The 12534-nt window shown below is 45.0% G+C and overlaps 1 protein-coding gene across 3 annotated transcripts in view; it reads right to left on the reverse strand.

The window, feature by feature from the left end:
- Positions 1-12534, reverse strand: part of CACNB2 (calcium voltage-gated channel auxiliary subunit beta 2) — a 363806-nt gene that overhangs the window by 66208 nt on the left and 285064 nt on the right. For all 3 annotated transcript variants that reach the window (XM_040434490.1, XM_040434493.1, XM_040434491.1), the window contains 3 exons: positions 7302-7424; positions 6247-6383; positions 4322-4398 (listed from right to left, as the gene is read on the reverse strand). In XM_040434490.1, the coding sequence (XP_040290424.1) occupies positions 4322-4398; positions 6247-6383; positions 7302-7424 (337 nt within the window). The remainder of the gene's footprint in view (positions 1-4321; positions 4399-6246; positions 6384-7301; positions 7425-12534) is intronic.

Consider the following 12534-nt stretch of genomic DNA (forward strand, 5'->3'; position numbering starts at 1 on the left):
TGGGCCATAGACACAATGGCCAGGAGAGGACCTCATTGACTTCTATGGTAGAGTCTTCTAGGCCTGCTGTGTGACCTGTGCAGAGGTCATTGTACAAGGAAAGAATAGATAAGCTTTGACAATCACCTATTGTGAATCGAAGATCCAGTGTTATCCATACACAGAGGTGATATATGTCATTCTGATCCTGCCTGTGAGGATAAGGAGATAACTGCAGTAAAGTGATTTGACACCTAAGTCCTAATGACCAGTGTAAAAACTGCAGGATTTTATGTTTTTTATTTAAATATAAATACTACAAAATTAAAAATAAAATAAAAAATGATTTAAAAATGCATTTAACCAAAAAATTGGATTTAAACAATAGGTCATTTTCTGATGAGACATTCCCTTTAACTCAGATATTGACTTACTATCTTTAAGGCGGCTATACACATTAGTCTAAAGTTGATTAAAATGGACGATTTCAATAAAAACATACATTCACCAGTTAAAACTTAAAGGGGTTGTCTGGGTTGAACCTGACATATCCCCTTTTTCCCCCACTCAGCCCCTCTGACATTTTATGCTCTGATGCTCTCCCTTGCCTTGCGTGATTCAGCCAAGGGCTTTTTCTGTAGATCCAGGCTCTCCATGGGTAAGCTTCCGCCTAGCAGTTAGCCCGGTGATGTCACCGGCACTAATGGGCGGGCTTTAGCTCTGCCCTAAAAACAGCTAGGGCAGCACTAAAGCCCGCCCTTCAGTGCCAGTGATGTCACTGGAAACATTGCTAGGTGGAAGCCTCCGCCTAGCAGTGTAAAAATATAAACAAACAGCCCTTAACCTGTGCGATTCAGCGCAGGTCAAGGGAGAGCATTGGAGCATGAAATACCCCGATGCTCGTGTCAGAGGGGCTGAGTGGGGGAAGAAGGGGATAAGTCCGAATTAAGCTCTGAACCCGGACATCCTCTTTAACAATGAACAGTTGGCAAAGGCCGAGTTCACAATTCAGTTATTTCCATCAGTTAGGCCCCATTCACACGGGCGTTGCGGGAACATGTGCGGGTGCATTGCGGGAAAATGCACGATTTTTCCGCGCGAGTGCAAAACATTGTAATGCGTTTTGCACTCGCGTGAGAAAAATCGCGCGAGTTTGGTACCCAAACCCGAACTTCTTCACAGAAGATCGGGGTTGTGTAGATTGTATGGTTATAAGGCAAAATAATAGCATTCTGAATACAGAATGCATAGTACAATAGCGCTGGAGGGGTTAAAAAAATAAATAATAATAATTGAACTCACCTTAGTCCAGTTGATCGCGCAGCCCGGCTTCTCTTCTGTCTCCTTTGCTGAACAGGACCTGTGGTGACGTCACTCCGGTCATCACATGGTCCATCACATGATCCATCACCATGGTAAAAGACCATGTGATGACCGGAGTGACGTCACCACAGGTCCTGTTCAGCAAAGGAGACAGAAGAGATGCCGGCAGCGCGATCAACTGGACTAAGGTGAGTTCAATTATTATTATTATTTTTTTAACCCCTCCAGCGCTATTTTACTATGCATTCTGTATTCAGAATGCTATTATTTTCCCGTATAACCATGTTATAAGGGAAAATAATAATGATCGGGTCTCCATCCCGATCATCTCCTAGCAACCGTGCGTGAAAATCTTGCTTGCGGATGCTTGCGATTTTCACGCAACCCCATTCACTTCTATGGGACCTGCGTTGCGTGAAAAACGCACAAAGATGAGCATGCTGCGATTTTCACGCAACGCACAAGTGATGCGTGAAAATCACCGCTCATGTGAACAGCCCCATAGAATTGAATGGGTCGGTATTCAGTGCGGGTGCAATGCGTTCAGCTCACGCATCGCATCCGCGCGGAATACTCGCCCGTGTGAAAGGGGCCTTATTGTGAGCAAAAACCAGTAGTGAAGCCTTCTCAGAAATAAAGTATAATGGAAAGATTTCCTCCTGTTCTCTGTTTTTGACCCGCACTTGGTTTTGGCTCAAATAACTGATGGAAATAACTGACCAAACTACTGAGGTGTGAACTTGGCTTTTGCCAACTGGTGACAGACCATTATCGTTTGAAAAGAAATCGACCACGTTTGATATGTACGCCGTAAAGAAAGAATGAACATTTCAGAAAGATCTTTCATCCATCGCCCAGTTTCATTGAACGTTAAAAAACTATAACGGCCAATATGGACTAAAATGTGTATGGCCGTGTCTGCGAAACGAATGTTCACCAGATTACAGTTTTTTCTTGTTCAATAGTTTTTATTGAGTTTTTCATTTCAAACGTTTAAAGAAAGTACATTACAGTGTTACAGTGTCAAGCAGAATACCATTATAAGCAGGTAATCAGATTAGATTACTGTTTTTTTAACTGCTGTTCAGCCATCACCATCTGTGTATAGGCAGTTTTAGAATCGGCCACCAGTGTTTGATTGGTAGTGGTCAACCTACATGACCACCACCGATCAGCAGAATGAAGGGGCTGCTGAACACCAGCACAGGCGTTTCCTAAACTGGCCATACCCGATACTGCATCTCAGTCCAATTTATTTTAAAGGGACTAAGCAGGGGCAAAGCTATAGGGTGTGCAGAGGTAGCATTCGCTACTGGGCCCAGGAGCTTGAGGGAGCCCAAAGACCCTTGTGGTGGATAGGAAGACACACCGGCATTATAGAACGTGCATACTCGTCAAGTTACACCTCTGGCTGGAGGGAAGAGGTTAGGTCGAAATTTGGCATGGGGGGAGGGGATGGGGTTCTGTTTCAATTTTTGCCTCAGGCAGCACGAAGGCATGATGGCTATGTGCTTCCCTGCCCCTGGCCACAAAGCAGTGCGGGAAGGGGGGCCCAAGCTCCAAGCTGAACTCTTGCACCAGGGCCCATGAGCCTTTAGCTACGCCCCTGGGACTATGCCAGACATAGCTGCATGACATTGTGTTTCTGTTCATTCCATTGTATAGCAGCTGTGCCTGGTATAGCAGTCCAGACCCATTTACTTGAATGGGACTGAGATGGTCCTACGCCACCTGACCGATGAACGCGACATACCTGGCCTTGGAAGAGGCCATGGCGCTCATGGATTCTTCAAACAGCTGATTGGTGGGGTGCCTGGAGTTTAACCCCAGCCACTATTATATTGATGACCTATCCTGAGCATAGGTCATCAATATCGGAATCTCGGAAAACCCCTTTAACTTGATTTCGGGGGATACTCATTCTCATTGAAAAGACACGTTAGGTATATGAAGACTCACTTTCAGGCAATGACCCATGGGAAAAAGTATGCGAATTGGCTCATGTCAGCCAAACCACAGATACTCCAAAAGGAAGAGCCAAAAAGTAGAGCAACCCATCTGTAGATGGGTAATTTTGGTTGAGCCTCTGGTTGGCTGACATGAGTTACAGTATATAATAAGTAATGCCTGTCATAAGGGGACAACAAAGACCTAAGGGTACTTTCACACTAGCGTTCGAGAATCCGGCAGTTCCGTTGCTGGATCCGGATATTATTTGTTTCTGATCCGGATGCGGATCCGTCTGACAAATGCATTGCAATACCGGATCCGTCTCTCCGGTGTCATCCGGAAAAAGGAATCCGGTATTTATCTTTTTCACAGATTTAAAGGGCTGCGCATGCGCAGACCGGGAAACTGGATCCTTGGTACCGGATCTGGCATTAATGCATTTCAATGGAAATTAATGCCGGATCCTGCAATCCGACAAGTGTTCCGGAAATTTGGCCGGAGAAAATACCATACCGTAAAAGGGACTGAACTGAAGACATCCTGATGCATACTGAACGGATTGCTTTCCATTCAAAATGCATTGGGACAAAACTGAAGCGTTTTTTTCCCCTGTGACGGAACTCAATACGGGAAAACCTTAACGCTAGTGTGAAAGTAGCCTAAGTCAGTGATGACTAACCTCCGGCACTCCAGATGTGGTGAAACTACCAATCCCAGCGTGTTCCATTCATTTCTATGGAGTTCTAAGAACAGCCAAGCAAGTGTACATCTTGGGAGTTGTAGTTTTACCACAGCTGGAGTGCCGGAGGTTAGCCATCACAGACCTAAGTAATTTCCCTGTTATGATGTCTGTAGATAATGGCTGATCAAAAATGTAAATGTGTCTGCCAAACGGTGCAAAGTAGTGGCTTTTCATCTATTTCAATACATCCACATTTTAAAGGAAAAAGTATCATCTTTGCCTGTGTTTCCTTAATGTGAATGTATGGAATAAGAAACATCACTAGTAACGTCAAGGTCCAGGCCCAAGATCAGACAAGTCCAGCCACTGGTGATGATTCCAACTTACCAGATGATGGTGGAGTTGATCTTCTTGAGCTAGGTACCACATCTCCCAAACTGGTAGAAGAATTCCCCCCGGTTTTACTACGACACAAAAACAGATAGAATGATGTCACTTCCTGCTATCTGTATTTATCCGTCTACACGTCTTCCAGAGACAAATGAAACGGCAAAAATCGAATATTTGTCAATTCCCCTCCCCCACCTCCATAAAATAAGAAGTGCCCAATGCTCTTCAAGTGATGAAGTTGTGCCCCCTGCAGAGCAGAGTTTGATTCCTGCCAGATCACTTTGTGCTTTTGCAGACTCTTAAGATGTGAATGAAACATAAGAAACTGTCTGGCATGGTAAATCAAATATCAAAGAAGCCAAAAATAATCTGATCCTAATAGGGGTCTCTGAACTTCCCCAAAGCGCAAAGCCATTTATTTATGGGAAAAGAGAGCACTTTATAAAAATATTATTTACTTAGTGATCCAAAATGCGCAGTAAAAAAAATGTCAGTTGCGCCAAGAAAAAAAGAAAAAATATACACAGATCCAAGTAAAGCAACGCTAATAAATGTAATACGTGGTTACATGACCTGGCAAATAAATAAATCTGACATCTGTCTATCCATTCACATTGTGCCATTCCTCCATTATTCCATCTGATAATGTATGATGCTGTATCCCTACACAACTGATTGGACAGTGACACGTAGGATAGTAATGCCCAGGAGGAACCCCAAGTACCAAAGGGAAGCTTACATACCTGCTTCCTGGCGCTGGCTCCCCGTTCCTTCTCCTCCAGGCCTTTGATGCTCCTCTGGGCTCCCTCCATCCAGTTTGATATCACCGCAGCCAATCACTGGCTGTGGTGGAGCCCAGATCTCCTTACTTTGTGACAAATGGTAACATGATGCAAGGTGATCCAGTCTCCGTCGCACAGCCAGTGATGTCAAACTGGATATTTACATTGAAGGATCCCAGTGGAGCATCGAGGGCCTGGAGAAGAAGCAGGCACCCGTGGCACCAGGAAGCAGGTAAGTTGTCTTCTCTTTACAGGTCCAGTAAAATGGGGTGGTTTTCTAACCTCCCCTCGATTCTCCATTCCATAAATTACATTTATTATCCATCCACAAGATTGGTGATACATGCATAATTGCTGTGGGTCCAACCACTGGGACCCCCACTGACCACAAGAACAAAGGTCCCTGGTCCCCTGTGTGAATCAAGCCATAATGCGTATGTATGACCACGGCTCCATTCATCGTCTATGGGACAGCTGAGATCAGTGCTCGCCGATCTCCAGCCGTCCTAATGGAAGTGAATGAATCGGTGGTCACACATGTTCACTATGTCTCCATTCATATAGGGGACACCAGGTCCTTCGCTGGAGGGGGACTCAGTGTTCGGACTCCCAGCGATCATAAACTCTGTGGATAGGTAAAATGAAGTTTATGGGAAAACTCAGACAATAAGGTGTTCCCAATGTCTCCAGAACCATACAAGCCACCACCTTGTATGATGCAACACATTCATCTTTGGAGGTAAAGGAGTCGCGAGTCACACAAAAAGGGCCCATGATCTCCCTCCATTCCTGGAACCACATTGTGGCCACCATGGCTGTATACCATGCCATCATTTGATACAGGGTCTATTAAGTCATTAGCAGTTAGGCAGGGGGGCAAGGAAATTCAAGCAATACGTCATATCATAATTAAAGGACATGAAACATGGCTGAGATCTCCAAGATCATCTATAGGGGAATGAAGAATTACATGGCACACATAGACATCAGTAAATGTTCATGTAAAGTACGGAGGTCAACAGTCCTTGGGTGGATGAGTAGATGAGTCGACAGCAGGGAAAACAAGTCATTGGTCTCCAAACAGTAGGGGGAAACCTATTGTTTCTCAGTGGTGCATGACCCAAAACATTTTGTATTTACCTTGTGTAGAATTTTCCCTGTTTTGCCTTTTGTTCATGCTGAAACCTCATGTTCTCGAGCTTTACTGGACTTGGGATAAATCCTATTTCACAGCCTTCTTTTACCAACCGACCTATCCACCAGTCATTGTTAAATTTCTGGGGGGGAACATGAAAAATATCAGATTTTTCCAAAATATTGAAAATTATTTTATTCATGACATATTCACAAATACAATTCCAGACAGAGGAAAACGATAGGAGGTGCCGCTGTACCCGAGCATTGGTGTCTGAGGAGGCCCAAAAGCCACCCTGCCATATGTACATTAATATGACACCAGTAATGTAGGTGCCACATGGTAGGGGCAGGGACCTGGTACAGATTGTTAATTGAGGCCCAAAAGTTTGTTCTCTTCTTATAAAGTGATAGAATATTGGTTGGATATGCCATTATTTTATGATCCAAACTCTGGGACCTCAACTTATCATTACAATGAAGAGACTGCAGCTCTGATCCAGGACCTTCACAGTCTTCACCTTCTCTATAGAACCTGGCCACCTGTTGAACAGAGGAACAGCAGTGTGGCTCCATTCAAGCCAAAATCCCTTGAAGAGCACATTTTTAAACGGGGGTGTCCAAATGTTGCGCAAAAGGCTGCATATTGCACCATGTCCTTTCCCAGCTAAGCCACTCCATTTTCAGTTACGCCATATCCCTCAGTGTATGAGGCACAGAGGATAATTTTTTTTTGGCTTACTTGTTTCAGAAATATTTCTAAAGTGAGATGCAACAAATTGCGAAAAAATAGGTGCCAAATTTTAGAGAAAATTACACCAAAATGCAGGTAGAGCCACAATAAAAAATGTGGGCTGTAGTGTTTACACAGAAAAGGAAAAATACAAGCAAAAAACACAGCCTACGTCACTAGTGGTATAACTCATAGATAAAAACTGCCATCCCGAAGCCGGCAATCATTACTGTAATGAATAGAAACTCAATATAATATTTCAATCACATAAGAGAATATTCCACAAAGCCAGACATCTGCAGATATTAGTATTTCATTACAGCCTTACCTCTTTGACATGCAAAAAATCTTTAGCCTCAAATGAAACAGCCATTCCTGGAACTGGAACCTCGTCATCGTGAGCTGCGCTGTAGCCAACATTCGTCCGTACGGCAAATGCAACTGGTTTGGTCTACAAATAACAAGTAGATACAGAGACATTCATTACAGTGGATGCCTTAATTGATAAAACCTATAAGACGGGAATTAAAAAACATGAGCAAAACTTTAGACGTCTGAGACCCAATGGCTATAGAGGGTTCAGGTATCAGTCGTATGGTTCCTTTGTGCCTGAGGGGTCCAAAGGACCTTCTACCATGAGAAACCATCAGTATTATAAATGGTACATGGTAGATGGGAATCCTGTTACAGAACTTCAAGAACTTCAAGTTATGTCTTTGTTAAACCTATTGTATAATTAATTCAATTACCATCATTTTATGGAGGGGACCCAACATCAACAGAGATTACTTTGTACATTTTTGGCACTACTTTGGTTAAATTAACATGGTGGCTCAGTAGTTGGCACTGTTGCATTGTAGCTAAGGAATCTTGGCTTAAAAATCCAACCACATCATTTTTAGGTTTTTCCCATGCTTGTGTGAGTTTTCTGCAAGTACCCCAGTTTTCACCCCAACTCCACTGTGCCCCCCCCCCCCCCACACTGCTGTTCCTCCAGCTGTGCTTGGTCTGGTATGTCCTCTATCCTGTTCCTAGTCTACGGTGCCCAAGGGCTGCCCTGTCGGTATTGCAGTCAGGGCTCCCGGGCTCAGACACTTTTATTAATATTAACTTCAGGGAATACTAATCAGGATGTTTGGCCCTTCCCTTGGATGTGGGTTTGGCCTTTTCTCTCAGGTCTTTGGTGGTAACTAAACCCCAAATCTTCTGTGTAGTTATCAGGAGACTTACCATAATGCTATAGACCTGGTCTGTTAGAGAGATTGAATTTTGATCTGTGCCAAAAAAAAAAGCTACTAAGCAGTATGAGGGTAAGTTTTTTGGGCGTGGGTTTCCGTGCAAAGAATCGGGCTGAATCTGTTGTGAATTGTTTTCAATGGAGCTCATGCGGCTGAGGATTTTTGCTGCGCAGTTTTCCAGACGGCACCAAGAATGTACAGATCCATTCTTGGTGTGGTTACCACATGGACCCCTCACCTAGCCGCAGCGGAAGCATGCTCACAGTTTAGCTCCATTCAATGGAGCTAAACCGAGAGAGGGGGAAAAACCATACAAAACCTCATTTGTTTCTGCCATGGGATACTATCACAGAGAAAATCCTCCTTCTGAACATATCCTTGCTGTTTTCATCACACACACGTAATATTAAATACATAGTATATTACTGAAATGAAGAAAAAAACATTTACACCATTCTTATGTTTGCACTGTTTACTGATCACCATATTGTACTGGGGTACCAAATACTGTGTTGTGATATTTAATAGTAAGTATTAAGGGATGAGCGAATAGACTTTGCATGAAACATCTGAAGTCGATTTGCGTAATACTTAGTTTGAATACTGTACGGAGCGAGGGCTCCGTACAGTATTGCGATGTATGAGCCGAAGTTTTTACTTTGCGAAGTCTCGCAAGACTTCGGGTAATAACTTCAGAAATTAAAAACCTTTTACCGAACTCAGGTTCGGTTCCAAGGTACCACTTGGCTCATAGGAGCCAATACATTCTAATACTGTACGGAGTGCTAGCTCCGTACAGTATTCTAGCAAAGTTTTATGCGAATCGACTTTGGATGTTTCATCTCAAGTCGATTCGCTCATCCCTAGTAAGTATGTTACAAAAAATATTGGAGGAAAAACCATTCCAATAAATGTGATTTTGTAAGTAACAATAACTTTGCAGAAAAAATGTAGGTTTTATCATAAACGAAAAATTCTGGAAATTAAAGCTACATTTTTCTGCTATAACCTTTATTAAAGAACTACTTCACAGGTATTCACTAGGAATTGAACCCCAGACCAAGCCTAAAGGGGTTATCCAACCCCTATAATGCCCCCCAAAATGCCAGGGCCCCTCATACTGGTCATACTTACCCTGCTCCCCAACACCCGTGTTGCTTCTGATGCCCGCACAGCCGCCGCTGCATCTCCCCGTCAAGCGGATCAAAACATCTGGTGATGGGAAGGGGTGTTCAGCCACAAGCAGGCTGCGACGGGTACGAGCCTCTCTAGCATCGCGGGTGACACTAGGGAGGCTCATTCCCATCGCGGCTTTCTATTGGCTGCCCCCCTTCCCGTTGCCAGATGTTTTCTGCGACGGGGAGATGCAGCAGCAGCCGCGCAGGCATCAGAAGGGATGCAGGTACCGGTGAGTGGGGTAAGTATGACCAGTATGAGGGGCCCGGGCATATTGGGGGACACTATAGGGGTTGGATAACCCCTTTAACCATTGCACTATATGATCACATATGTATGAAGGCAGTATTTTCTGTAGCCAAAAAGCAGTAACGGTCATACCATTTTCTAGCTTTTTAAGCATAAAAAAATGATGTTGTCATAAACAGAAGGGCTATAGTCTAGTGGTAAGTATACTGCCTACCATACAAAACTGGGGTTCAATTCACAGTAGAGGTCTGTTCTGTGGAATAGCTTTAAAGGGCTTCTGTCACCCCACTAAACAGTTTTTTTTTTTTTTTGGTTACTTAGAATGCCTATAATGCGATTTTTGCATACATACTGTAATTAATCATTTCTGTTCAGCAGATTTTGTTAAAAACGTAGTTTTAAAATATACAAATTACCTTGCAAATTAACTTGCTGGTAGCAGCCGCATCCTCCTATCCTAAAGACGCCCCCTCCGCATGCTGATTGACAGGGCCAGCGGACGGGATCGTCCTCTGGCTGGTCCTGTCTGCTATCAAGATCTCGTGCCTGCGCCGTAACGGTATTCAGTCGGCGCAGGCGCACTGAGAGGAGGACGCTCGCTCGGCCGCTCCTTCCTCAATGCACCTGCGCCGGGTGTAGATGTGACGTCATCTGCGCAGGCGCATTGAGGATGGAGCGGCCAAGCGAGCGTCCGCCTCTCAGTGCACCTGCGCCGACTGAATACCGTTACGGCGCAGGCACGAGATCTTGATAGCAGACAGGACCAGCCAGAGGACGATCCCGTCCGCTGGCCCTGTCAATCAGCATGCGGAGGGGGCGTCTTTAGGATAGGAGGATGCGGCTGCTACCAGCAAGTAGCCGCCCTACTTGCTGGTAGCAAGGTAATTTGCATATTTTAAAACTACGTTTTTAACAAAATCTGCTGAACAGAAATGATTAATTACAGTATGTAGGGATGTCCCGATACCATTTTTTTAAGACTGAGTACGAGTACCGATACTTTTATTTAAGTACTCACCGATACCAATTACCGATACTAATTTTAGCCACAAGGAGCCGTTATATTGTATGGGGGCAGCCACAAGGAGACATTATACTGTATGGGGGCAGCCACAAGGACACGTTATACTGTATGGGGGCAGCCACAAGGAGACATTATACTGTATGGGGGCGGCCACAAGGAGACGTTATACTGTATGGGGCCAGCCACAAGGAGACGTTATACTGTGTGGGGGCAGCCACAAGGAGACGTTATACTGTATGGGGGCAGCCACAAGGAGACGTTATACTGTGTGGGGGCAGCCACAAGGAGACGTTATACTGTATGTGGGCAGCCACAAGGAGACGTTATACTGTATGTGGGCAGCCAGAAGGAGACGTTATGCTGTATGGGGGCAGCCACAAGGAGACGTTATACTGTATGGGGCCAGCCACAAGGAGACGTTATACTGTATGGGGGCAGCCACAAGGAGACGTTATACTGTATGGGGCCAGCCACAAGGAGACGTTATACTGTATAGGGGCCAGCCACAAGGAGACGTTACACTGTATGGGACGGCCACAAGGAGACGTTATACTGTATGGGGGCAGCCACAAGGAGACGTTATACTGTGTGGGGGCAGCCACAAGGAGACGTTATACTGTGTGGGGGCAGCCACAAGGAGACGTTATACTGTGTGGGGGCAGCCACAAGGAGACGTTATACTGTATGTGGGCAGCCACAAGGAGACGTTATACTGTATGGGGGCAGCCACAAGGAGACGTTATACTGTATGGGGGCCACAAGGAGATGTTATACTGTATGGGGGCAGCCACAAGGAGACGTTACACTGTATGGGACGGCCACAAGGAGACGTTACACTGTATGGGACGGCCACAAGGAGACATTATACTGTATGGGGGCAGCCACAAGGAGACGTTATACTGTATGGGACGGCCACAAGGAGACGCTACTGTATGGAGTCAGGACAACAATTTTTGAAGCCCCTCCTCAGTATAATAGTCTTGTGGCCATCATACAGTAATGTATATTTCTTCTTGCCCTAATGCCTGCTTTTAGAGATCAATGTGCAGCTTGCAGGAAGGGAAGGACCAGGGCCATAGAAGACAGACACTATCACCTTTAGAGGGACTCGCTCCTGGCAAACACAGCTCTGCTGCAGTGAATGCAGTGGAGCAGACTGATGTAATTACAATGTATAGTTATTGCAGGCACTCAGAGAATCGTCTGAGAGTTTATTAGTTAAAAGAATCGAATGAGTCAGAGACTGTGTCACCGAGTCCCTGCCAGACTTCCTGCTCTGCTACATGCACCCTGTACACACACAGCTCCACTACATGCTATGCTAATAATGCCCCTTCCCCCCGGACGGACTTACAGGGAGCCGCAGAGCAGGAAGCCTGGCACGGACTCGGTGACACGGTCTGTGACTCATTGGATTCTTTTAACTAATAAATTGTCAGACGATTCTCTGAGTCCCTGCACTGTGAGTCAGTGCTGGTTGCCTCTGATTGGTTGGAGGGGCGGGGCGGAGCTAGCTTCCACTGTAGGCTCCTATTACACAGTGCCTGCTGCTGCCTCTGAAGCTGTTAGCTGTGCGAGGTGCAGGGGCAGGCCGTGGACAATCGGTATCGGGACATCCCTAACAGTATGTATGCAAAAATCGCATTATAGGCATTCTAAGTAACCAAAAAATAAATAAAACAGTTTAGTGGGGTGACAGAAGCCCTTTAATTAAATAGCAACCTGGTCGGGAACATGTGGCTGTAACTAATCTCTGAAATTGCTCACCTACATGATTTCAATCATATTCACTTATAACCGTGTAAGAGGCAGCCCTGAATCAAACAGCAGCATTTCCAGCACTTATATCTATGCAGACTGTCATGTTTCCCTCC

Source organism: Bufo bufo, chromosome 5 (genome assembly GCF_905171765.1).
Source record: "Bufo bufo chromosome 5, aBufBuf1.1, whole genome shotgun sequence".
In the NCBI taxonomy this organism is placed as follows: Eukaryota; Metazoa; Chordata; class Amphibia; order Anura; family Bufonidae; genus Bufo; species Bufo bufo.